Source organism: Buteo buteo, chromosome 15 (genome assembly GCF_964188355.1).
Source record: "Buteo buteo chromosome 15, bButBut1.hap1.1, whole genome shotgun sequence".
NCBI classification, from domain to species: domain Eukaryota; kingdom Metazoa; phylum Chordata; class Aves; order Accipitriformes; family Accipitridae; genus Buteo; species Buteo buteo.
Window position 1 is genome coordinate 25,371,503 of NC_134185.1, and position 27,559 is coordinate 25,399,061.

General features: G+C 46.8%; 1 protein-coding gene across 4 annotated transcripts in view; it reads left to right on the forward strand.

Annotated features, from left to right (window-relative positions):
• The window catches only part of SLC22A16 (solute carrier family 22 member 16), a 66,965-nt gene continuing 39,406 nt past the window's right edge, over positions 1 to 27,559 (forward strand). The window contains exons 1-5 of one of the 4 annotated variants that reach the window (XM_075046810.1): positions 1 to 742; positions 8,237 to 8,315; positions 9,053 to 9,155; positions 10,164 to 10,272; positions 17,634 to 18,109. In XM_075046810.1, the coding sequence (XP_074902911.1) occupies positions 17,850 to 18,109 (260 nt within the window). In that variant the 5' untranslated portion in view covers positions 1 to 742; positions 8,237 to 8,315; positions 9,053 to 9,155; positions 10,164 to 10,272; positions 17,634 to 17,849. Of the gene's footprint in view, positions 743 to 7,901; positions 8,316 to 9,052; positions 9,156 to 10,163; positions 10,273 to 16,963; positions 18,110 to 27,559 lie in introns of those variants that run through there. The other 3 variants (XM_075046812.1, XM_075046813.1, XM_075046811.1) reach the window with 3 other exon arrangements.

The window sequence follows — 27,559 nt, forward strand, 5'->3', positions numbered from 1 at the left end:
CTTACATATTATACCGTTGTGGATGGAAGCATCGTGCACCTTGTGGGAGACTACTGAAGAAGCTAGAAAGAAAAGAAAAATCCTGCGTGGGAGAGAGCCAGCTGGTTCAGCAGTACACCAGACATCATCTGCCATGAAGCTGGATCTTACGCTTGGAGGACATGAGTCTTGCTGAGAAAATGCATATCATTGACCTGCAAGTCAAACAGAAAAGGCTGGTAGAAATTCGGATTCCTTGGCCGTGGCAGGCAAAAGAAGGTCTGCAAATGCCGTGCTCGTGCGGGGCTCCCACTGGCCCCTCCGGATTAGGCGAGACGTGGTTCGTGCGAGCCCTCCACCAGCAGAAAGCTGCTGGCTCCGTAAATCTTCGGCTGGGCCGGCAGCCTCGTCCCGCCGAGGGAGGGGAGGCAGCGGAGGGGCTAAAGCAAGAAGGGAGTTTTTGGGGTTGCATTGCAGGGCTGCGGGATGACTTGCTGCCTCAAAAGGCAAGGAGGGGCCTGGCTGCCCCTCGTGCTCTGCAGAGAGGGACCCTGAGCACCCACCAGCATCGTCTTCTTGGCCCCCTCCTTTTGGAGCCCTACCTGCCCACCCCAAAGTCCCGGGTGGCGGCTGCTCTGGGGGAAGACGACCAGCAAAAGTCCTACACTGACTCAAATGACTCTCCCAGCCTGGAAGAAGAGGGCAAGAGGGGGACCTTTCTGGGAAAGCCCTTGAAAACGAACACTTTTGCTTCCCTTTGCAGGTGGTGGCAGGGCATGAGCGTGGGGTTATTTAGGGAGGGTGTGAACAAACCCTGCCAGAGCCCATTAGAGGGACTGACGTCCCGGGAGGGGGGAGAGAGGTGGAGGAGGCTGCCAAGCCTCAGGGGATGCTCTTTTATATTTCATTTATGATCTGTTGATTTGTATCTGGCTGGGGTTTGAGCCCACATGATTCACGTTCACACGGGCAGGTGGGAGCGGCTCCATTATTTTCTTTTGAATCACCCCACATTTCTGTCACCAGAACATGCTTTAACAGCCGCATGTGCATGTGTGTATGTGTGTGTGCGTGCAAAACCCAGCGAGCCTGGTGGGAACAGGCTAGGCTGACTTTGTCTCAGCTTGGTGGACTTGGCAGTGTTAGGTTTATGATTGCACTTGATGATCTTAAAGGTCTTTTCCAATCTAAATGGGTCTATGGTTCTATGATAGAATCATGAGCAAGTGCCATTTTGCAGGAGTTGCTCCTGGCTTTTGTTTTTTACACGAGGTTGTCCAGTGAGAGGTTGGGAGCCCCTTTTTGATGCCTCCACTGGGCTTTTGGAACACCAGCATGCTTGTTCTCCTTGCTGCCTAGCTGGGCAGCGTGAGCCTGCAGCAGTCACTGCTGTTGGACCTCAGCGGTGGTGGGGTCATCACAGACCCGTGGGTCCCACCTACTGTCCAGAGACACATAGACTAAAATTTTCTTGCCCGTTTTATTATGAAGCGTAAAGGGATAAGTAATTTCTGACCTGTTTAATATGAAGAGTCTAACTAAATCTAGCTACGTGTGAGCAGGGCTGTGTCAGGCAGCAGCATCTCGGGAGGAAGATTTGGAGTCAGAAGACGGGATTGTCATCTCACGCCGCTGTGTTTAGCGGAGCACAACTCCAAGGCAGCACGCTGGGCTGGGAGCACACCCAGGCCGAGAGAGATGTTCACGGTACGGCTCACAGCAGCAATGTGACGGTGTTCACCAGAAGCCGCTCTGTGAAGCTGCTGGTCACGGTGTGCAACCGCCACTTTCGGGAGGGTTGTTGAAAGTTCCAGATACAACCCGAGCCTGGGAGCAAAGGGCCTGAAATCTCTCTGAGCCGCTGCTAGCCTGAAGACATAGGATCATCCCATGGAGACAAGGTAGGGCTGCTCAGGGCTGGGCTGCGGCAAGTTCAGGCATCAGGACAGTAAAGCTGTGGCTGTCCCAAACCCCAGCTCTGCTCGGAGGAGCGCCCAGCAGGCACTGCTGCAGGGGCGATGGATGTCCTGGCTCCGAGGAACCAGTGCAGCCCCCAGGGGAACGTGTATAGAAGACGAGAGGTATGGGGCAGCGCGCACCCTGCGCGGGCAGAGCTGGCCCCTCGAGGGCTGTGCCATAGCTCCTGTCACTCTTGGAGAGGCGAGCAGCCCCGCTGCTGCGCCGGGATCACGCCAGCCTGCGTGTCCGTGCGCGGACAGGGCAGAGGTGGTCAGGAGGATGCTGGATGCTGTGGTCGGCATGTGGCCCCCGGCAGCGCCAACGGGAAGGTGAAAACCCACCGGTCGCGCTGGTTAACCAAAGGCTGGGAGAGACGTTTCAACTCCTCTGAGCTGCTACGCGTGCATCCGCGAGGGGAGAGCCGCAGGGAGGAACACCTCGGGCTGCGAGTGCCCGGGCCCTGCACGTCCCCGGTGCCAGAGCGTGAATAACGTACAGGCTGTGTACGACGCCCTTCGGCAGCCGGCGAGAGTATTTGCGAGCTGGAGGAGGAGGAAGAGCCGTGAAACCCAGCAGCCCGCAGAGCTGGGGCTGCTCAGCTGAGCTGAAATGGCCACGGAGCCAGCGGCGTCCCACCGGTACCGGCCGTGGCTCCCGGTGAGCGGGGGAGAGCCGGGGTTTGCAGCCCCGCCAAGAGAGGAGTTGCTCTTTTGGAAGCTGGTGCTGTTTATCAGTTAGGGGTTTTGCTTTGTGGGCTTTCCCCTCTTAACAGACAGCTACGTACAAATGTTTAAATTCACGTTTCTTGACGGGAGTTTGGCTGAATGCTCCCTGTCACATAAACCGCAAACAGTTTGAGCGCAGGTCTGAGCCAATTCCTATCCTAGAGCCTTTCGGAGCAGACTTGTCACTGGTTTCACTGGGAGGCTTCAGAGCAAAGCTGTTGCAGTCCGACTTTGCTTTTGCAAACAGCTTCTTGAGGCTTGAAAATTAAACGTCTGTCCCTAGCCGTTGCCGTTTTCTGCTTGGCAAGTCTCTCTGCCAGCAGCCTCCGTGGTGTTATGACAGGATTTGTAAATGTGGTTTTTGTTTGCCTGTGTCCTGGGCAATGCCCGACCAGGATGAGTAGGTACAGGGGCTCTGAATCTGAAGTCTGCAGTGCAGTATGTTTGCTCCTTGCTGTTGACATAGTGTCTTTGATAATGGGCCTCTTTTGCCTTGAATACAAAAAGAAGAATTTAATATCAAAGGCTGATCTGAACAGATAACCCTGCATAGGGTCAGAGGCCTGCTCTTTCTTTCTTTCTTCTAAATTGTAATGTAAAAGTGTTTCTCTGGGCTGAATGGCCATGCAGTAGCTGAGTGCATCTTCCTTCTCCGTATCGCTGGTATTGGAACCGAACACCTCCACGCACACTTAGCTGAACACCAGCTCTTCTCCGTCCATCTTGAGGGCTGCAAACTCCCCCAGAGCGTTCTGCACCCTCCCGGCCGGGTGGTTTGGCTCAGTGCTGGGACTGGTGCAGGCGCAGGGATGGGGATGACTGGGGAAGGGGCAGGATTGCTGGGAGGAGACCTTTCTGCTGTTTGGATGGGATGGAGGAGCTCGGTAGCCCAGGGTGGCTGGCCGGGAGCTCTGCCAGGGGTTGCCTGCCATCTGCTGGCAAATCCCACGGGAGGGATGAAGCCCAGGAGGCAGCTGGAAAAGGAAAGTTCTTGTGGTTTGGTGGTATCGCTCTGGCCAGAGACAACACTGTGTTTTTCTGGTAGGACCGGGGGCCGATCAGAGTGATGGCTGGCGAGGCTGAAGGCTGCGTTACGGTCCAACCTGTTTCCATAACCCCGTTGCTCTGGCTGGGCTGCAGAAGGATGTGGCCTTGGCAAAACAAAGCCCTGAAATGCCTGATCTGCCATTGCCTGGTATCCACATATGTCCTGATGCCGACATCTCACCTCCGTGTCCCACATTTGCCCACCTCCAGCCGTGCCGGCGGTGACCACCGCCCCAGGGTCAGCCTGTTCTCTGCAGGGTTTCGTAGCCCCGAGCTGTGCTGGATTCAGGACGATGGCACTTTCTTGCCAAAGCAGGCGTCATCAGCCTTTCCTCTGGGGCTGGAGGAGGGTGAGATGAAGATGATCCCACAGCAGACTTTTGGCTGCGGGACCAACGGAGGGAAGCAGCCCTTGGGATGAGCCCTTCGCCTGCCCACGCTGGGACCAAGCCCAGAGCCGAGGCTGATCTCCCGCAGGCTGGGAAGGAGCTGCGGGGCTGGGGCAGGCAGAGCAGCGCGGTCTGCCTGGGCGAGGGGGACGCGGGCAGTCGGGCACTGCGGCGATGCGATGGGGCAGACGTCAGTGAGCTCAGTCTGGCCGGCTGGGAGTTTTGCATTTCTGGGCAGCGGTGCCTGAATCCATTTATATAGCAGAGTGCTCTTGTGGTCTGGGGCCTGGGTAAGAAGGCAAAGAGGATCTGTACGTGTTCCTGGTGCAGGAAGAACAACGCTGTGATATACAGCAAGTGCCTCCCTCCCCCACATCTCTGCCGTGGAGATAAGCCGTGTTTTTCCTGAGCCTTGTTGCTTGCACAGGGAACCTGTTTTCCAGATTACTGGGCACGTATTTTGGCTTCTTAACGTCTGAGTTGTCAGATAACACTGGAGACTAAGTTAATGTGCAGAGCAAAGGCACCCCAAGAGCCCAGCCTGCTGGGTCAAGCACCATTAGCACCATCAGCAGGCGCAGCAGATTTGCCCACATGCGGCAGGGCTCTGGTGTAGCTGGGCTGGGATGCTTCTTGCTCCCCACCGGCAGCCGGGACTTCTCTCCTGCAGCTGCCACGTTCACCTCCTTTGCTGTGGAGGCTCATCTGAGGATCCTGCTGGCAGCAAGGACACCCGGCAAGAACCAGCCCCTGCCCTAGAAAGCACTGCTGGTCATGCTGTTGGCTCAGTCTTGCTTGTCTCTGCTCAGGATTGCTTCCCTCTCTGTGAAAAGCTGGGCTGGAATAAATGGCTCAGCACTGCCCACCATGGCCATGGTTCTGATTTGTATTTCTCTGTTCCCTTCCTTTTTTTCCCACTAGGACTGGATTAGGCTGAGTTTTGTGGCTGGGCAGTCTGGAGTAGTGCCAGACCCTGGTTGTGAGCAGTGGCAATTGTGTGGGACAGAGATTTTTGGTGAGTTTTTTGTGGAAGTTTGTGGCATTCCAGCACATCCGTCCATGCAAAACCAGGCAGTGTGTCTGCTTTGGCCCTTCTGTACATTTTGAACCATCTCTGAATGAAAGCTATGTGTGGGCAGCTCAGAAATGAAGCCAGGAATAGTTCTGGTACCAGGAGACGGGCATCCTTGGGTATCAACTCTGGCTGCTGCAACAGTGACTTCTTTAGCCCTGAGAGTTACAGGAGCCAGTACTTGCGATGCTTTTTGCGACATCTTAACTTTGATTTTTTTAATCCACCAATTGTCCCGGCCTGTTTGACTCTCTTGTCTCACTCAGGTGTGCTAGCTATACCTCTTTTGTAATAAACTTTTAAACACTTGCAAACACAATTGCATCCCTAACCTGGGGAGGGGATTATTACTGGTCACGTAGAGTTCCTGTCTAGTAGCAGCAAACCCCGCTGCAATCGCTTCGTAACAGCATCTGGAGGCAGACACGTGGCCTTAACGTAAGGCAGGTGTTTGTGAGTGGGATGGGTACTGAGACTGTAAAAAGAAGGAAGACTCTATTTAATGAGACGGCCTGTACTATGTACATGTGTGACATTTGCTGTAAAGCTGTAAAAACTGTCCATCTTTCTCTCCAAGCTACTTTCTGGCTGTGTTTCTGTATCCCCCATGATTTGGAGCTGTTGAAATAGTTCTAAACATTAGGGGTATTGCACAACTTTTGAGATAATGCTGCCAGTCTTGCTCAATGGCAGAGGGATAATAATGGCAGGCTCTTACAAAAAATACCTGCAGGGAGAGATCCTGGTTTCATTTGCTTGTTTGTTTTAAGCTGAACTGCCTTATTTGCATTTGCTGGTGCCAAATTCTTTTGCTCTCTCTGCCTTATAACTGAATGCCGGTTTAGTTACCTTAAAATGCAGCCTGAAACAGTTCCTGTGCTTGGTCAACTGCTGGAAATCATGCAGCTGAGGAGAAGAGAATTCAGGTGTTTTCAGGAGATACTTTGGCAGTGAAAAGGGAAGCTGATGCTCAGGGGGTTGGCACCTCACATGCAGCTCTCCAAAGCAGCTCAGTGTGTGTGGGGGAAGGAGTAACAGCACTTTCTGCTTTCCCTGAACCACCTCTCCACCTACCTATCACTAACATTAAAACCCATACCCTATTAATGGCTGTCATTAAAAATAAAGGGTTTTCTGTCCTGTGCCAATAGAGAGGGTTTCTCTGCCCGGGAGCACAGCCCCTGAGCCCTTTGGCGGTGGTGCAAGGGCTCCCATCGGCTCCGGTGGGTGCTGGCTCCCGGCCCAGGACAGCCATCGCTGCCAAGAGCCGCGCTGCCGCCTACTCTCCAAGAGAGAACCCGATACCAGGGCAAAACCCGGGACAGCTGCAGCAGTCACACACCAGCACGCCATTTGGAGACTTACACAGGGGCACAAAAATGAGCTGCGCCTTAATATAACTTATTACAGCCAGCTAAGCCATGCTTTGCAGAAGAAAATGACATCCTCCACCATATATCCTAAAGCTGTTTCTGCATCGAGGTGTTCTGAAGGCACAATAAGATCTTAAAAATGCATCAGACAAAACGAAATGGTTTTCTTGTAGCGTCACGGTAATCCTGATTAGGGCTATAAGGCACGAATGTGTGAGATACATGGCTTCTTAAACAGGGGCTGTTTATGCAAGCGTTTCCTTGCCGTGCCTGCTGGGAGTGCAGCCTTGACAGGAAAACGGCATTTGCAAACAAATGAGCAGAGAGACACCAGCAAGTTCTCATCTCGGAGGGAAATTAGCATTTTAATATTCTGCACGGGGCTTGCTAGACGGCCAGGGCTCATAGGTGCTGTGTAATAATGACACTGATAATTAATAATAAATCTGAAGCTGAAATGCCAGAGAGTCGGGGCTGTCTGCATCCCTGGCATGCGACAGGGGCTCAGGATGGGAGCTGCTCTCATGACAGATACATCCCTGAGAGTATTTTACAAATGGGGATAGGAGAGTCACAGCTAAAATTAAGGGATAAGAGGGTTGGCTGGTAAGAGAGCTGAGCGGTATGGAAGTAATGAAAAAACTTCGGTGCTGAGAGAAGGGAGGACGGAAGTATTACAGGCCTGATGCTGCTCCTGATGTTGTGCTGGGACTGAGCATCCTTCGGCAGCGCTGGCCCAGGCTTCCCCTCCAGGCAGAGGGGGGACGTGGGGCTTGCGGTTTGGGGAGCGGGATGAGCAAGGATGGAGGCGGGGGGTGATGGACTCCCTGCAGCTCACAGCTGGTGAGGGACTCGGTGGGACAGGGGGAAGGCGGAGGGGATGGAGCCCGGCCGGGGGGATAGCTCTGAGGCTTCGCCCAGCAGAAGGGTGGGCTGAGCCCCGTCTGATGGCAGCACGAAGGGAAGGCAGGAGCTGTCAGCTGGCAGGGAGAACCCCCTGTGCCTCCAGGGAAGCGGGTGCTGCTGGTCTGGGTCCGAGTGCCAGGTCTGGGGACTCACGTTTCTCTTCCACAGCCTTGCACGGAGCTGGGAGGAGATGCTGCCGCAGTTCCCGGCCGGCCCGGCTCTGCCATCCGTCACGGCATCGCGTGATACATCTTGTAAAGAAGGGGTGCAAAAATTACCAAAACTGTGTGGAGCAGTTTGCGTGGGGAACGTCTCCCACGAGCAGCTCCTCCTGTGCCTGGGTTGAGACCACTAATTTAAGATGGCGAAGGTTTGAAGCCTCCCTGGCACAGGCTGTTGAACCTCCATCTGCCCCAGTCCCGTCCCGGGACTGTGGGATCCAGGCTAACTGGGAGCGTTTATCCCGCCAGACGGCTTGAGGGGTTTTACTCCCCTGCAAGCTGCTTGGAGGGATGCACCGAGTGCAAGTTTTTCACAGGCAAGGCACATCTCGTAACATTACGGTATGTCGCATAGCCACGGTGAGGCATTGGCATCTGACGCCGTGGCAATTAATTAACAGTGGGCACAGCAGGTGCCTCTTTAGCCCGAAGCTGCAATTTCTCTGCAGGCACTTCCCCGTAACCTGCTTCTGATGTGATTTTTCTGTCAAATGTATCTGTTGCTCTCACTCTTTTTTTTTTTTTTTTTTTTTTTTTTAATGACGGCTTTTACTGTTCTCACCAGAGCCATTTGCCAGCTGCCGCAGTCAGCTATTCCCCACACATGCAGGAGAGGCTCAAAGCGGGACTTCATTTCGCAGAAGGTGAGAAACGCACAGGCTGGGGCTGCTGGCTGGCATGGCTCTCTCACCGGGGTGCTCTCGGAGCCTCGGCTGCTCTTTTCTCTCTGTCCTAGAGATAGTCCTAGAGATATCTCTGGCCAGGATAATCTCAGCCTTACCATTCTGGGCAGGAGTTTCTGAGAACTGATTGCACTTCATTGTTTTATCTCCTATTTCTGTATGTGTATGTTGGAGGTCTTCCTCTGAGATCTGCCTGGGTGGCTTTTGCCTCTTTTATGGGATTCTAAAATTATCGGCTGATGCTTATTCTCTTTGTTGGGTGAAATGTTTACAGCCTCTTGCTAAATCCACACGGTTCCTCTCTAATTTGGGTTTCTGTCTTCTTCAAACCCAAAAGAGAGAGAGATATTTTGAGTCCAAATTAGTTGTCTGGAAATTGTACTTTGAGGGAAAAACCATGCTGTGAACTGTGCAGTAGGTAAGGCTGAAACCCAACCGATAGCTACGTCCTCTAGCTGGGGAGGTTTAACCAAGACCACTTTCCTCCCAGATGCCCATTTTGCTGGGCTACGTGTACTGTTTGTGAAGTCGGAGAACTGAGTTTAGACCCCTAATTATGTTACAGACTCATATTGGTAGTATCTTAATGCCCCATGCAAACTACCGAATTGAGCCTAGCCTCTTGCGTTTTGAGTCGTACCTTGCCCTCACTACCACGAGGTGTCCACAGGTTTGGCATCTGCTCTTGCCCTTTTTAGGCCATGAGCTAGACAAATCCCAAGCCGTGAAATGTCTGTACAGGCTGGTGGCACCGAAGCCACAAACTGGAGCACCTGTGGATGTGGACCTAGGCAAAACAAGGTGAGTTAATGAGGCTGTAAAGCAATTTCTCCAGGCAATGGAGATGGGAACGTCTAGAAATGCACCTGCCAAAAATGGTTCTCAGCTGCATGGGTGAGAGCATGTGTTAGCAATGGTTTTAGGACAGACAAAATGATTATGCATGCAACCCACAGAGCTTCTGGGAGAGGAAGATCAGGCCTGTAATTGGAGCAATAACAGGGGAAAGATCTGCTGTGGTCCATGTTTTTTCAGTCCCTCCTAGCGTGCCCACAAGGCAGCTGGCCGTGCGGCTTACCGTTAGGCAGGGCTTTCTTAGCCTGCTGCCCTTTGCCTGTGGTTAGGACCACATCATTCACGACCACACCAGTCTTGCCCCAAAGTAAATGATATGTCAATGAATCAGAAATAACAAAAATGTTGCCATTGCAATTTCAGGCAGGATTTAGCCAAATCTGGTCTATTTTTTTCTTATGATCAGGTTAGTTCTTGCACAAGTGCAGCTCTGAAGGCCATTTATAAGAGCTAGAAGTGTGAGAGTACATTTTCCACAGAGGACTGTGTAGATCAGCAATTTACACTGCTGTGCAGATTAGTGATTTACACTGTTTTTCACTTGCTGCAGGAAGAGAAGTCTGTAAAATAAAGGGAGCTTTTCAAGAGAATGCGGTCACCAAGCACACCTCCAGGATTTTGCCTCGTTGGAAATGGCGAGGATATTATTTGCATTCTCAGCAATAAATAAATTTTCTTCGTCGCTCTGGTGCCCAGACTGTGCAGCTTCCATGAAGAGCTGTGCCTTCAGGCCTCCTCTCACGCACTCATTCAAACACACACAAAGGATCACACCAGGAAGCAAGTGATGAAGTTGCAGTTTTTGCAGCTCTGGAAATCCAGCCAGGAACCCTGAGTGAAGTTGGGGATATTAGCTAGACCTCCAAAATCAGCGCCTGCACAAGCAGGAGGTTGTCTGGAGCCTGCCTTTCGGATTTATATATATTTTTTCTTTTTCAATCTCTTCTCAAACAGGCTGTCGTGCTGCCTCCGTGGCTCTGAATTGTACACATGCACCTTGGATGGAGATAAAGTATCACCATCTACTGGCGGCTGAAAGGATGACGGCAGAAAATTTTAGACGGTAAGGAAATAAAAGAATTGGCTGTGCTTTTGCCAGGTACCCGTGTGAGATGCTGCAGAGAGCCCTGCTCCAAGGTGGCTCGCAGGGCTGCTTTGTACCACCTCACCCTGCAGGTCCCCCCCTCCCGCAGCCTCCTTGGCTGCATTAGGGCAGCTGAAGCCTGGCAGAGTATTTCCAACCCACCCTTGCCGTGGTTGTACCTGCCCTTTGGTCTTGCCCGCAGGAAAGGGTGACGCTCCTGGCACTGTTTGCCCAGAGTCCGTGTGACATATTGGGTGATGCTTCGACGGGCTGGAACAGTTGTGGTTTGGATGCCTGGAAATGGGAAATGAAGGCTGTGCCCATGAACCACGCTAGCCCGGGAAGCAGCCAGTCCTTTCCCAAGAGGAGCTGGGCTCAGGTCTCTGGGCCGCCAAGGGCTCCGGCCAGCTGGGCAGCTTCCAGGCTGTCACAGCCAGGTGTCAAGTGCAGAAAAGATCCTGTTTCTGCTGTGCCCTTTGCTGCGAAGAGGTGGGTGAACCCAGAGCAGGGGTGTGTGAAGATAGGAAGACGCTGTTTGCTGCTCCGATTCACACGTGTCGATGGGTTGTTGAGATCAGACGGGGACGTGACAAGCTGCGGTGGCCTGGAGGACAGGGAGGAGGTGGGGTCATCCGTGGTGACAGGGAAGGCGCTCCACAGTCCACAACTTTGCTGCTGTCCTTGCCTAAAGAGCGGGGGAAAGCACAGCCGTGGCTTGGCTTGCACTCTCCAGAAATGCCCCAGCAGAGGCGTGGGGTCCTGCACCCTCGGCATGGGTGAACATGGCTAAAGACAGCGATGGAGGGAACGGTGCTGGGGATGGGATCTCTTTGCTCAAGGGCCCCCACAGCTACCCAGTCCCACCCGCTGAAGGCAGTGAGAGGCAATGGTGTATAGGCAGGGGCGCTGAGGTGGACCTGCGACACGGGCACGCTTCTGTTGAGCTGAGACAGTGGAGCCCATGGAGCTGACCACCAGCAGCGGGCAATGGGCCACCCACACACCCCCCCGGGATAACTTCCCCAGGGGGCTGCAGGCAAGTCCTAGCCCATCTTTGGCCAGCGCTCACTAGCCCCTGCAGGGTCTGGGGGAGATGGAGCAGAAGAGCAGGGGAGGTGGTGGGAGGGAGCGGAGTGAAGATGTGTCAAAGCAGCTGGGAAACTTACTGAGAGGAGAACAGACAAGGACTTCATGGCAGTGGTGGGGGATCTCCTTCAGTAACAGCAGCTCTTGCCCTGTTTCCCCAAGGTACCTGCATGATGCGGCCTTCTGATAAAACCTTGCCTTTGGTTTATATGCAGAGTGTGTCAAGGTGGCAGGCGTGCTGGAGGTTGCAGTACAACGTAGGCACGCAGCTTCATTCCCTGCACGGTCATTTCCCCTACTTGCTGGATGCGTTTTGAGGCCTGGGCTGAACTTCATGTTGCTGCAGCTGCCAGCATCCAGGTTTTAGTGTGGACACGGTCTCTGCCGAGAAACAGTCTGCAGATACATTTCTGTCAGTTGTCAGTAAAGGTGCACAGGAGATGTGTCTCTTCTTCCCAAGCTACTTGGACCTGTTGTGTTGAATGCTCCTAAGAGGAATTCCTAGGAACACCAGCACGCAGCAGGTGGGTCATGTGGACTTCTAAGATAGACACCACCAGGCTCTACTAAATCTTGACTTTGCTTCTGATTGCCAGTTAAAAGGCAATCAGAGGGAAGAGGGACTAAGAGTCACCCCATCTTTAGGTGGTTTTTGCTTTTTCTTACTGAGGACATTATGACTTCTCTTTAAGCACCGTCATCTCTCCCCTGTTTCCAAAAGGCCATCAGAAAGCAAAGATAAACACCTCTGGGTTTCAAGAAAATGTTGTTCAGGGTGAGCCTCTCTGTCCATACATCACTGCTGTTTCCTTCTCTTCATTCTACTGTTCTGGGCATTTGCAATGTGCCACAGTAATCACAGCCTGCGTCCCTGCCCAAGCAATGCCTGTCCCTCACACCAGGTTGCAAGTGCGCAGCAGCCGGTAGAGCAACTGCTGAGTTAGGAGGAAGCAGGTTGTGCTGGGGGCCTCCTCTGACACCATCACAGGGTATTTTAATATTTTGGGTTTGTTCCGCCTAGCCACAAAACTCCAGTATATCCGATTTTCTATGAAAGGGACCGCAGCCTTGGTTCTGGGGAAAGCAGCAAGTCTCAGATCCTGGAAATCGTGGGACTGCTGAAAATATAGCAACTTGTGTTGCTGGGTGCATGACTCCTTTCGGGCAACCAGGGAATAGTGCTGAGGTACTGTTTAGGACATGTGTGGGCTCTGCTGGAACTTTGTCAAAGTCACAACTTTCCACAAAATGTTTCAACATCACTGAATTGGCAAATTCTAATGAAAGAAATATTTCAGCTGATTTTTCTCTACCCTTCTCTTGTGGGTAACACATGACACAAAGGGAAGAGGGTGTTAAAATTCAAATAAAAATCTATTTTTAATTTTAAAAAGGCGAGCCTTGCAAGCACACACTGTGCATTATGATACAGCATTTAACTATATGAGTCTGCTGTACAATTATTTCTCAGGGCAAACATATAAAGGAGTAGGATTAAAGATGCACAGGCTGCTGTTAGTCTAGTTTCTTATAATTTTCTGACTCTTAGTTTTGCAAAAAAAAGAAAGTGTCCCTTTTTCATTTAATGGCTTTAGATGCCAGTATATGTAATAACACAAAAGCAGTGTGGCTTGGAGCCAGAGCAAGAGGACAGCAGTCCAGCATAAGAAGCAATCGTCTTTCTGGGACAGCAGAGAAGGAAATGTCAGGCAACGGGGCCGTCCTCCAGGCTGGAAAGCGCAGCAAAACATTTCCTACCCCATGGCAAATGCAGCTGCAGCAGCTGCCTGCCTCTCCCAGAAAGCAGAGGACAGAGGTTCATTTTCCTAGGTCACTGCTGCTATAACCATTAAGATTTTTGTTGTTCTCAGATTATTTTGCTTTGACTTATTTTCATTGGAGCCAAATGAAGACATTGAGAACTGCAAATGAGTAATGTCTGATCTCGAGGCTTGAGCTAAATGTCTTTACTAGTTTTATCCTGTACCACCAGGAGATAGAAGGGAGAATTAGGTTCAGCTTTGCAGTCCTTACGTATTGAAAATGTCCTTCAATATGCCAGTGACTGCACAGGGAATACTTGTCTGGCTTTTGAGATATGTGACGGATCATTTGCTTTGTTATTTTTTCCAATGCCAGTGTTTTTTGCAGCTTATTTTGGCTATCTCTTTAAAGAAAAAATCTTCCAAGTGTATCAGCAAATCGGGCATTATTTTGTGCACTGTGGTTATCCTATGCTTCTCTGAAGAGAATTATCTACAAAATAAATAAACTTCTAAGAAGGGTATTATGAAAATACCCCACAACTGAAAAAAATGTGTTTTTCATATCAAAATTTGTGCCTCAGCCATTTTTCACTGTTTCGTTGGCAACCACTGATGTTGGATCAGAGGGAAAATATGTTCCAAAATATATTTTACCGTGACTATTTCGGATTCAATGGCCCATTTGATTGTGCCAAGCAGATCAACATTCAAAACACCTTATTAATAAAACTTCCTTCTGCTTGTTTGCAAAAGCAAAACACAAGACCTATTTATGGAGAGAGACACTTAAAAAAATATTCCATGCCCCTGAACCACGTGCACTACAAACCCATTTGTTTGGTTAGTTCATTGTCACTTCCACACAGACAATTCTGCTTTTTTTTGTACTTTTTTTTCAAAGAGTTGCTTGCTGAAATCAGGGTGCCGGCAGCCCTGGGTCTCCCCTGACATTTTCATTTTTATATTTTTGTCTCTGACACCTGTTGGAACCGAGTCCTCTCTGTCACTGGGGAGAAAGCTTGGGCTTTCCTTGGCAATTAATGCTGCATTTACTGATGCAAGTCGAGGTGCTCTTTTATTATGAACTCCTAAACAGGATGCATATTCCTCACAGCCTTTTTTTAGCCTCTGCAAAAATCTGTTGGAACTACCTTACCTAAGAGAGACTGGGTTTCTTTGTGGTTTTGTGCCAGAGTTGTCCCTTCTCTATTTCTTCTCCCTTCAGTAAGGATTGGACATGGGGTGATTTTTTTACAACATATTTTTAAAGTACATCCTTCATTCTACAGCAACTTAGAGACACTTTGCTCAGTGACATTTGTGTCAATACACAGCGGCATTGTTTTACTGCCTATTGCCAGGTAAACAGTACCGTGGCATTGAATGGGATCACTCACGTGGGGACAGGTTGCAGGATCAAGCTCTTGGTCTAGATTCCAATATATTTTGAAGCTAATCCAAGAGAAAGCATTGGTTTTACTATGTAAACTCTGTGGCTTTTGTATGAGCTGTGTAAAAGTCATATGCTTGCTTAGCTCTAGAGCTGCCCGGTAGCAGTAAGGCACTCAGTGCTTTACATCCACCCCTGAGCAGGGGCCCTGAACTTCCCTGGGGTCCTTGGAATAAGCTGATCCAAGAAACTCAAGACCCAGCAGGTCTGTCATGGAGGGCAGGACTTCGTTCCTGTTGCATCTTTACTGAATACATAAATTCAAAAGGAATTTGGGGATGGGGGAAGTATGGAAACAAAATTATATAATAGCATTTGAATTTTTGCAGTGAAGAGGAAACTAAAAATGTAATACAGAAATAGGATCATTTTGTTGCAGCTGGATAACTTGGAAATTACTGGCTGGAATTTTACCACGTTTCTGAAAATGTTGTCTTTCAGGAAGCCATCTAAGGAGAGTTGCAGTCTAGAAATTATTCTGACACAAAGTTTTTAACAACTCAGTACCAACTTGAGGGAAGTTCCAGCAGTGCCCTGCTGCCTCTTCTTTCTTTCCAGAGGAAGGAGTTGATCGATGCTTCCACACTGCACATGACCACTTGGTTAAGATTTACTTTGAAACTATGGTCCATAGCTTTTGGCCAAAGCTTCTCATAGTTTAATAGTTTAAACAGCCTTAAAACAGTATCATCTGCCTTGCAGGACTCTTTATTCCTAATTTGATCTGATTTTTAAATATTTTTTTTTTTAAATTTCAAAATGCAGGGAGGAAGAATACTCTGGAGAGCACTGTTGGGACATATTTCTCAGGGTAGAAGAGCATGTCTCACCTGAGATCCTGATACTGAGCTTGTCAACTCCATGAGAGTCCTTCTGGCAATGGGTTTGTCCATCCAGCTGGATTTCCAAAATCTGTGAAAACTTTCAAGCTGCAAGAACATTTGGAGTGTTTTGGAGACATGGAGCCACCCCATTCAATGCATGTGAGGGAATCCAGGAAAAGCCTCTTTTTGGCAGCTCCTCAGTGATGTAGGATCCGGAGCCCTGGCTAAAAACACAGTGTAGGCTTTCAAGGACATACAGGTTTCATTAAATGTTGACGCAACATTGTTTCTCCAAACACTGAAGTGCTTTTGGAAGTGCCACCCTAGAGTAGGGTTCTGCTGAGTCAGTGGTTAAATCCAGATTCAAACTACAAATCACACTCTGGCAGAATTATTTCAGGATTTCATCTGATATTTAAACATACATCTGCAAGAAAGTCTTCAGACATGCTATAATCCTGCTACAATAATCCTTAAATAAATATTTATCTACTTGAAACAGGAAAGCTGAAACAGCTGTAATACTACCAACAGAAATACATATGAAAGCTTGCTCATTCAGTTAACAACAGCACCAGGGTTTATGGCTAGCCTGGTGTCAATGACTGCACTAGATATGAATAACTTCAATAAATATGAGCTTCTGATTTATTCTCAGCCGCACTGTTATAAATCCAAACTATTTCTCTACTAGCAGAGGAATTATTCCCTATTACTGTACTAGTAAGATCCATATAAGTAGCACTGATATCATTATATCAAGTAGCTAGGATTAAAAATGGGCCTCCTACAGTTTAGGTTGTAATTATGTGCTTGATTTCTGAAGTGGGATCTAGTTCCATACAGTGTAATTAAGAAGAGTAAGAAGATCTGAGTTATCTTACATAGTGTTTCCTTGCAGATTTTTTATAGATACTTGGTAGACACAGACTTCTCTTTACGTTATTTACAGGGATGTGCTCAAGAACTTGGAGACAGTTAGAGTCACTATCTTTCTTAGAGAAAGGAAAAATGATGTTACCCAGTTTTAGCATGAAAATGCATTACTGAACTGTTTTGACACTCACTGCCTCTACAGTTACTTGTTATTATCGTCACTGGAGCTGGGAAAACTGGTTAGCTCGGACACCAGATGTGTTTCCTATCAGATGTTGTTGTGGTTTAACCCCAGCTGGCAACTCAGCCCCGCGCAGCCGCTCGCTCACTCCCCCCACAGTAGGATGGGGGAGAGAATCAGAAAGGTGAAAGTGAGAAAACTCGTGGGCTGAGATAAAGACAATTTAATAGGTAAAGCAAAAGCTGAGCACGCAAGCAAAGCAAAACAAGGAATTCGTTCATCGCTTCCCATGGGCAGGCAGGTGTTCAGCCATCTCCAGGACAGCAGGGCTCCATCACACGTAATGGTGACTTGGGAAGACAAATGCCATCACTCAAACATCCCCCCCTTCCTTCTTCTTCCCCCACCTTTATATTACTGAACATGACGTCCCATGGTCTGGGATATCCCTCGGGTCAGTTGGGGTCAGCTGTCCCAGCTGTGTCCCCTCCAACCCCTTGTGCCCCCCCAGCCTGCTCGCTGGTGGGGTGGGGTGAGGAGCAGAACAGCCCTTGGCTCTGGGTAAGCACTGCTCAGCAGGAACGAAAACATCCCTGTGTTATCAACACTGTTTTCAGCACAAATACAAAATATAGCCCCATACCAGCTACTATGGAAAAAATTAACTCTATCCTAGCCAAAACCAGCACAGATGTCCCCAGCATTTCCTATGAAGAGACTGTATTTGAAAAGATGGCTAAGAATTGTGTATAGGCACGTTAACCCATTCTTCAGAAGAGGTAAATCTTGTCATCAAATGCAAATACTGTGTCTGTTATTTTGACAGATCCTTCAAATGTGTAAACAAATTCTGAAGAGGATTTTATTTCAAGTAATTACGGGAATGCTGTTACTTGGTGGTCTGTAAAACTCTATAAACACTATAAATAACATGCAATTAATAATGCTGGTAGTGATTAAAATTTACTATACTTTCTTTCCAAGCAGATATTTTTTTCTGGCCAGCTCATTTTCTACCACTTCATTAAATGCTACGAAAGTGAAGGAGAAAAGCGCCTTTCTAGACATGTCTCCTGGTCTGGTCAGAGAAGTCAAGCTCTGCAGAGGCTCTCAGTGTCTGTCTCCTGTGCTTGAACAGTTTGCTTTAATATTGACAGGGCACTTCTGAGTTCCTTTAATGACGTCTGAAGTGAAGTAGCCTTTTGCTTCTCATCCTGTCTTAAACCTTTGGACACCTTCCTTGAGTGCATCAATTGAATGACACCATTCATGTATGCTGTAGTTTAAGAATCTGAGTCTTTCGGAGGATAACTGCAGAAACAGTGCAGCGACTGCTCAGAGAAACAGATATCGAACTGGGAAAGAGTGCTGTCATGCACGGAGAGAGGTACCATCTCCCTGAGACTCAAACCCTTTGGGTGCTTTGGTGTCTGCAGAGGCTAACGGCTGCTTTACTCTACTCTTTAGGCACTATGGCCATCCTCAAGTGTCCTGCTTGGCAGTGCTGCAGCGGCTGGCCTGGTTCTGCCAGCCTGGATCACATCTTTGTGGACACATTCTTGGTGTGGTGCTGGGACCAAGGCCTTGGTCTTCCACGTTCCTGTGGCTGTCATCGGCACCTGGTTGTTCTCAGGTTGGTCTTTCTCCTCTTGGAGGTGTTGCATGCAGTATGGGTATTTCTCAGACCAGAGACTGGGGTGCAAATCTGCTATCTGTGCCCCCACCACTGTGCCAAAATCACTCACTGAGTTTTAGTCAAATATTTATCTATAGAGGGCGTTGTTAGACTCTTGGATACTTTCTTGAAAACAGGGCAAAGCGGAGATTTGTGCTTACAGCCCTTGAGTCCAAAAGTGAGCAGGCAGCCACTAGGCATGTAATTATTTTGGAGTTTCTGGTTTTTAATAAGTATAAAAAAATCAGATCTGTGCATTTTAGAAGCAGTGTTGAATGCTGAGAGTCCAAAATAGAGCCTGTTTCCCAGTTAGCAGCTCATGTGTCTGTTTCCTTCTTGCATAAGCTGCTCTCTTTCTCGTGTGCCGCTAGCTGCTGAAATAGAAGCCTTTGGGCAGGCTTGTGGAGATTGTCCTACCCAAGCCTGGAAATTCCGCCTGTCACACCAGGGTGCGGAGCAGCGGGTGTCCCTGGCCATGCCGCCTTCTTACAGCATCCCCGCCAGGGAGCACGCAGGCTTCAAGCTCGGGGCACTACCAGCATCTGCCCCCAGTTGTCGGCTTCCTAACTTCCAAATGCCCCACGTCCTCTGGCCAGGGGGGCCGGTTGTGCCAGGGGGGCCCAGACCTGTGCCTTGAAGGGCTTCTCTAACCTTGTCATGGGTGGGTACGGTGTGGTGCCCGTAGGTTCAGGCAGTTCTCCTGCCTGGGAGAGAGTGACCAGGGCTAGCACCATTTGTTATTGCTGTTATTTTCTGTGTTCGTGGTAAAGAGCAGAGGAGTCCTCTGAAGAAATTGAAAAGAATTGAAATGACTGGTTTGCTCTTGACATCAAAAAAATGGATAAATAAGCCTCTGATGTCGGTGTTTTTGTTGATAATATATTTCATTTCTTTTGGACCCATCTATATTTTCAACTGCAGCAGTGTTTCATTATAGGAACGCATTCTCATTTTAAAATTGCAATTTAGTTATATCAATAAATATTTCTGGAAATTTGTTTTCAAACCTGGTAGTTTTACTCTATGTCCCTACTCTTGTGTGATGAAAAACCGTGAATAATTGTTGCCTGTCTATCTTCTCTGTGCCATTTGTGATTTTATGGGCCTCTGTCATATCACATCTCTTAGCTGGGGATTCATCCAAGTATTAGTTTATGTAGTTTCCCATTGCATGGAAATTACTTTATCCCTCTTGGCTTTCATTTTCCCTCTAGTTCTGGTATGTCTATTTTGGGAGGGAGGACAAAAACTATACATGTGCAAGACAGACATGCTTCATGGATTGGAACAGGAGTAGGAAGACTTCTTATTTTGTTCATTCCAAATGAATCACAAAGTCTCTGATTGAGCACCTTGGCTCAGTGCAGCTCTGTGTGAAGGAAGAGACAAGGAAGTCATTCAAAAACATATTGGGAAGGAGGAATGTCTCTCTGAAAGTGGTGCTGCCATCTAGAAGCTTGCCCTTAGCCAGTTAGTTGCCATCTTTCCCAATAGTTCATGGGTAGCCTAAGTCTTTCTAAAAATCTGATATGGTTTATAGCTTAATCCGGAATTTTACAATAACAAAACCTGGTATAACGTGGGAAAGCCGTGGGGAATCCCACAGAAATGTTAGCTGTACAGCAAGAGTATGTTGGGCTGGAAAAGGGTGCAGGAGGAAGCTGGAACTTCACCTGCTTCTGCTGTCCAAGCTTTTGCTCACCCTCATGCTCAAATATTGGCCTCCTCAACCCAAGCCTAGCAAACTCTTCCTTGTGGAATGACAGACAGATGACACAAAAACCTTATGCACCAGTTTAGTCCTGTGTTTTATTTAGATTTGCATTTTCAGATGAACTGGTTTTGCTGTGCATTTGCATAATCAGGAAATTATGTGGATACACAAAAGAGAAGGGACGAAGAGGGCACTTCGCCAGGGAAGGGACACAGCTTGTTGGAACAAGCACTTTGGTAACATATCCAAAGCCACAAATTGGCTCTTTTTGTCCCCTCTGTCTTTTTCATGTGTGCTTCAAATCAATCATAGCTTGATGTTTCTTAAATAAATGGAAGAAAATTCAGAGCCTCATCATTTTACTTCTTTCATTTCACACCTTTCTGCCCATTTTCTCCATCTGAACTGAAGCAGTAACGGAGGATGGCGGACTGGATTTTTCCCTTTACCCAAGTTTATGTCCTGGGATGATTTGTGTTTGTATGCTGGGGAATCTCAGAGAAGCATGAGATGTATAGTAAGTGCACAAAATCACTCCTTTAGTTTCTTGAGTTGCTAATATTACAGCTGTCAAAATACTGAGTGGTTTGGTTTGGTTTTGCAATCAAGTGCTTACATCAAGCCTTGCATGTTTTAATTATGTCCTTTGGAAAACTCAGCTGTGTATCCTGTGTGATTTGTTCTGAACAGAAACAATATTTAGTACCTTAAAATAATTTTCTTGAGAGGATTGGAAGTCCTTGAGCATGTGCAGACTTAGTGCAGACTTAGTTCAGTCCCTCTCGAGTCAGCCAAGCAAATTCAAAAGTAACAGGAGCAGCATTCTGGGTAATCACTGCTTTCTGCTTGAAAACTCACATGGGCCAGCGTGACAGGGTGTAGGAGGAATACTAAATAAACTGTTAATCCCAAAGGCTTGGCAAGAACTCACTGAGCATACCTGCCTCACTGTGGTCTTTTAGCATACAGCAGGCATCAGCACATGCAGTAAAAGATAAACTGGGTCAATTGGGAGAAAAGCAACTGCAAAAAAAAAAAAATCAGTGTAACCCAGGTCATTTCCACTGCAAGATTTAAGAGCCAAGTGTATCAAAGGGGAAGTAAAGCAGCAGAAATGCTGTAAGGATATTGACTTTGCTAGTATGTCACCAAAGTTCATGTTGTACTTTCACAGCAACATTTGTCCAAAGAAAAACAGGACTCTACAAATCTTGAGGAATCACACGTACCAATTTCAGAAGTGAAAAGGAGGGACAGCTTCAGCTGGCACCATGTTAAACTAGTGGTGGTTGCTGATAGCTCAGTTAAGTGAAGGGAGACACTGGAAATGCATGGGGTTTTTGGTGCAGGGTGTGTGCTATAGAGTGTGAAATGCCATCTGTCGTGGGACTCTCTACACGGACATGAATTACCCTGTACAGGAAACCGAAGAGTTACAGTTAAGTGCATAATACCCAAAATTGCCAGCAAATTTTGCCAAAATGTGTAATTTTTCTTGCCTCTTGTCTGGGAGTGGTGGTGTGCCTGCAAGGAGAGACAAGACCGTTGCTTGGTACGGCTTCTCCTGGAAGGTCCTTGCTGTAATGTTTACCATCTATGCTGCTTGGCTTTGGCATCATCTTAATCTACTCCTGCTTCCCTTGCACTGCTTCTATGTGGAAAACCCCATCTGGAGCATTGCTTTATAAGAGTGACTGCTCCATACCTCTTAGGAAGTTATGGACACAGCAACAGGACTTGGTACGAGGTTTTCTATGGGGTTCTGCTTGGACAAGGTTGTAGAATCAGAGTTTGGATTTGCTTTCCAGCCATTTGTGGATTTCACCTGGCTCAGCTTTGCAGTAGTCTTTAATACTTTAAAGTGTTTACGTAGCCAACATCAGCCTGAGACTGGAGTTTCTGAGTGGCGGGTGCTTGCATGTGTCTTTGGAGATTCAGCTAAACAAGCCTCTTTTTCCTTTCGGGTCTTCATAGCCTGAACACAATCAGTCCAGTGAATGCAAACTCACCTATGGCATTTTGTATCCCTAACTGGTATGCAGAATAGGAATGATTCTATAACTGTGTGTAGCAATAGCTTTTGAATCTGTTGTCAAAGTTGTGTAAAATTTTTGCCTTCAAATGAGACTGTTTGATGAGAGTATCTGACATTACCTGGCTGCATATCTGTGTATAGTCTCTGTCTGATTTTTGCCAAATGCACAAAAAATATGTCTGTCATGTTTAGTACTTTTCTTACAAGAAGGAAGTATTTTTTTCTCAAAAATTTCAGTTACACTTCATTGCTCTTCACCCTATGTTACAGTCATCTTACATTAGGAAATAAGTAGCTCCTATGGATGTATGGAAAGTAATTTTTGCTTGTCTGCTTTATTAGCCAGGGTGCTATTTTGCAGTATACAGTAAACACAGTATGTATTTCAGATCCCTGAGGCGCTTGTCCTTGGCGTCCTTCCTGCTCTGAAATCTGTCCTGCCACTTCCTCATTGCTGAGACCACCAACAGACAGGACCTGGGAGTCCAAAATGCAGTAGTTTAAGTCACTACTGGCACACAGGTCCAACCCACCTTTCTGCCAACATAGACAGGGCTAAACAATATGAAATCTATACCTCAGCCAGCCTGTTTCACAGACCATAGATTTGCTGAGGCATCAAGTGGAGGGCAATGGAGCAGACAGCTGGTATTGGTATCATCTTCAGTCACTTCATCTAAATCTGTCAGATCTCTCTTGACTGCGTCCTTGGTTATTCATGCTAAATAGCTTAAGCTAACATGATATGCTGCTGTTTTTTCTGCACTGTTAAGAAGCCACAGTGCTTGTCTGTGAGGTCCCAAAGAAACTCCAGTTTTCAGAGTTCAATACATTGGCATGGCAGCAGCTAAAGAAATTCAGTAATTGCCAGCATTGTTTAACTAATTAACTGCAACACAAAATTAACCTCATCAATTTTCTCTCTGAATACATTTATAAGTTAGAAGGCACTACTTGCATGCCTGATCACTTGCATAGCGAAGGATATAGACTTTCAACTTGTTTTATTATTGAACTCATTTGATAAATACCCCTATATATGAGAATACCTCTATATAAGAGAATATCTATCCATCTATCTATCTATAAAAGTGAAAACGATCTAACTTGATGATGGTTAGAAAATTTCAAGGGGTGGAGAGTCCATCAGTTCCTTTGGTTAATGGTTCCAATGATTATTTACACTTTTTGCTATGGACATGGACCTTGTTTCTCATTTCAGTGAATCTGGCTTCAACTTTCAGCTTCTGGCTTATATTATCTCTGTCTCTGCTAGTGTATAGGGTCACTTGGTAATTGTATTTTTTCCTTATGCAGGTTCCAATGCAGCATAAATTCTAGTCACTTCTTAATTTTACTTTTAACAGGATTACAAAATTGAACTGTGAGCTCCCTTCCCACTCTTTGAAGCACTTTCTTCCCATTATCTTTTATTTCTGTCCTCCTGTATATTTTGTCTGTACAAAACAGCAAAACATAACCAGTACAAAATGCAGCATACTCAAGGACGCATTCTCTGTTCTTCAGTTAAATACAGACTGGCAGAGAACAATTTTGTAACCCTGCTAACACCGCAGTTGCAATCATGCATACTGCTGTTTTAGGAGGGCGCTGGGGAGTTCACAAGACCATGTTGTTGCTCCCCTGGTCACATTAATCGTGAGGAAGTTGTGCTGAAAACCTTGGAGCAGACAGAGCTTGAGAGACTATTGCCTAGACTTTGCCACTGAGCCCTGTGTCCCCTGGCATGCTTTCTGATGCTGTGTCCTGGCTAATATGTGATCCCTGATCTTACAGGAAGGGAGGAAACATACTAAAAAAATAATAATTGAAACACAACTAAAGTCGGGGTTTTGAGTGCACTGTGTTAATGTTTAATTAGAGTGCTCTCTTTGGAATTTCTGTTTAGATTAAACTTTTGCTAAATGGTATTTTTAAGATGTATATCAGAGCTCTCAGACTTTTATAAGGCATCCCTGAAGAACTCTATCATAAAGATACCATAGAGTTTAGCTTCTGCATTCCCTAGGAGGCCAGGCCTATGTGTACACACTGTAGGTGTAGTCCAAAACTGAAACAATATTCAGACAAATTCTCATTGCCATCTTCCTTATTGCTAAGGGGCTTCTGTTCCCCCAAAGAGTTTAGATGGAGTAATGACCTGCAAAGCTCTCATTGCTTTCCTGCACATTCTGCTTGCTTTTCTGAATGTCTGAATTACTTTTTCATTATTCAAGAAGACTGTTTATTCATATTGGACCAGTATAGAAATCTTCCATGATGAAGTAGTCTGTTCGTATGCATTCATCATCTGTACAGCTGGAATAACTTCAGACAAAAGGATACCGTGGAAGAAAAGTTCTTGAAAACATGAAACTGAAGTAGCCCACACTGAAGTATCATGATTAGGTGTGTCTTTGCAGATGTCCACAGTACAACTAGGAGACACTTGCTAGGCTTTCAAAATCCTATCTGGGCCTTTATTGTGCTGAATATAAATCCTGAGTGAGTTCTCTGGAGGAGTCCCTTGTGATTATTCCAGAGTCCCATCCAGGAGACAGTGGAAGAAAAAGTATAGCCAAAGCCATAGCAAATGACTTGGGGCTGCTAAAACTGCCTCGTGCCTGCCTGGCCTGCTGTTTGAGTAGCAGCAGCAGGGAAAAGAAGATGTACTGAGCGTATTTGTCTTGTAGTAGCTGCTGACCAAATGCTCTCCTGTCAACCTTACTATGGCTCTGGTTCTTTAAGGTTGATAAGAAAATGCTTGGACTGTCATGAGAAAACAGGGAATTGCAGGGCTCCTTCCCTATAGTTCAGGAGAATCCCAAAAGTTTTTGCATAGCTGGGTGCATGTGCTTTATCAACCTACTTGCTACACGATTGACCATGTTTTTAAGTCTGGTAAATGCATAATGATGCACAAGCTATTGCAATGTAATTGCAAAACCCCCAAACCACCAAAGTAAAACTCATATAATGCCTTATTTTACTTTCCAGCAGACAAAAGCAACGTCTGCATTACTTCCCTACTTCTTGTAAAGACAAGTTTTCTGCAAGCTTTTTTCAACACCAGCAATTCAATGGCTGACAGACATTTATGCAAGTAAGACCCATTTTGGGCTTACTCTCTAGAAGCTTCCATTGTGTTTTCATTGATAAATGCACTTGCAATCATCCTGCAGGTTTTCCCTGGAAGGGAACAGGAATTGGTAACTTCAAAACAGAAGGTTACGTTCAAGCTATGTTGTGGTTGATTTCAGTGAGGTTTTTTTCACTAGTGTGATAAAGCAGACATGGGAGACCACTCAGGGATGGACTCTACCTGCGTGCTTGACTTGAGTGCTGGTGGCAGTAGTTAGACCATCTGTGATTCTTGCTTGACACAACTGCAGTTCCTGTGTTCCCTGTAATACTGCTCCTCATCTGTGGTTTACAAGCCTTGTCAAAAGGAGTGGGGAGACAGATGGGTCACAAATTGGCTCCATTTAAGAAGTCATCACCTATGTCCATGGAAAAGTGTTGGCAACACTACCAGTTATCTGCTGTCCTCACCACTTTGGTATTTAGGGTGCAGCTGTAATTTGAAGCTCAGCATGCACATATGAATGTATGAGAACACGTACAGAAATTCACATCGCAGGCATGTTCCTCATACACCTCTCATATTTTGGTGACACTGTCATTTGACTTCTTAAAAAAGAGGAGGCCAGGAACAGTCCTTACCAGTAGAAGCCAGGTTTTTCCTAGTGGAAATGACTAACTGAAGGAGATTATTTTGTAAGCCATCTCTTCTCCCATTATGAGTTGTTAAGATCACTTCTTCCTCAAGGATTGTGTAATATTGAGTGCCTCTGTTGAACAACAGCCTGCTTGTGTCAGAAATGAGGTTAAACCTGTAACTGAAGTTTTTTGTGATGCACCGTTGCATATTCCCCTTGCGGGATTAAAAGGGCAACATTTTAAACCTCCAGAATACCCTGGAGAGTGTTGTCTTTTGTGAACACCCTCAATCTTTGCATCCCAGTGGTTTCCAAAGATATTATAGGAAAGAGATCACAACCTCTCTTCAGTTTCTTTGGCTAATAAAAATCCCTAAAATTCTGAAGTAAATTGAGCTTGGATGCGGATGGTCTAATCTTGACACCTTTTAATTATAGGTATCTTTCATTTCTTCTTTAGATGTTCCCTGTACTTTCTGTAGCACAAGTTTATCACAGAGCACAATCCTGTGGAAAAAAGAGCTGTGTACTGTACATGAACAGTACTATGACTGTTTCTATGCGACTCCGGTGAAAAACAACTCAGTGAGGAAAAACAATGACTAAAAGCACAGTTATTGCTTCATGTAGCGCTGGTGTAACAGGATAGGAGGAAGGCAGACTTAAAGCATGTTGTGCATCTTCTGAGGCTTGAAAGAAACAAGGCAAATCTGTGACCACCACATGTTTAAGGAAGCAGACATTGCAGAAAATACGTTAACAACCTTTGGATATGCAGACCTGTGGGAGTTTGGTATTAACTTTAATAGGAGTGAGTGCAAATTTCCTGTCTTTGATATGGGCAGTAAAGCCATGGTTATTATCAAAGAGGCAAGCATAGAGAGAAATGTGTGCAAGAATGCCTGTGAGAGATTCCACAAAGAGAAAACTATTGATGGATCTTTTTAGGTTTAAAAAATGGTGCTGAAAGGGATTTATCTATTTCCTGCTTGACTTTTACACCATACATAGTTCTTCCCTATACCATAATGCTGTTGAAAAGTAATGAATTTACTTGTTGTAGGAGGCAAGACACTAAAAACAGGCACATGAGCAGCAATGCAATATTTAGCTGGAATGTTTACTATTCAGTGGTGTTTGGTTTTGCAACTAACTGTTTAACTAGTGTGGTTCTTTGGAGAAAGAAATGCTTTGTTAAAGTACCGGTGCTGCATGCAAGCACATACCATTTCAAACCTGGAAAACATTCTCCAGAAAAAAAACCAAGGACGATTAAATTTAATGCTGATATTTATAAGGCAAAAAACCTGTACTACAAAAATTCTTACTGAAAGCAAACAAATCCTTCCTTAGACTTACTAGTTTACATAGCCTAAGAAAGTAACTGCAGCAAACCCTAGACTCACTGTTAAAAATGTCCTTTGCAGATGTACAGAGACATATGGGGAGCTTTGCCAAACGTAGCAATGCCTTCAAAACTGTTGGGTGAGGTGAGGGGCCTGACAACACGCTCACTGTGAGGAGCAATCCCCTGCTGAACTTACTATTCAAATTCCTAGTTGTATAACGCGATATTTGCTCATTTTGCTGGTCCGGTCAGGAGTCACTCGGAGCCAAGGAACCTGACGAACATCTGCTTTTCCCAGGTCTATGCCGGAACAGATTGACACCCCGAAGCCCCAACGTCTGCTCTGTGCAGAGGGATGGTTGTGGCGCTTGCTTGGTGCCAGTCTCTTACAGGCACATTTCCCTGCAAAATGGCGGAGCCTCATGGCCCGTGTGGTTGCCCAAGTATTTTGGACAGGTTTTGGAAAGGGAAGGTTGACTTCCAGTGATTTAACAGGGGTTTACTTCTCAGCTTTTTCTGTGCTTCCTAAAAAATGAAGTATACATCTAATAAGATTGAATCGACTTGGCATTTTGGGTTTTTTTTCCCTTGT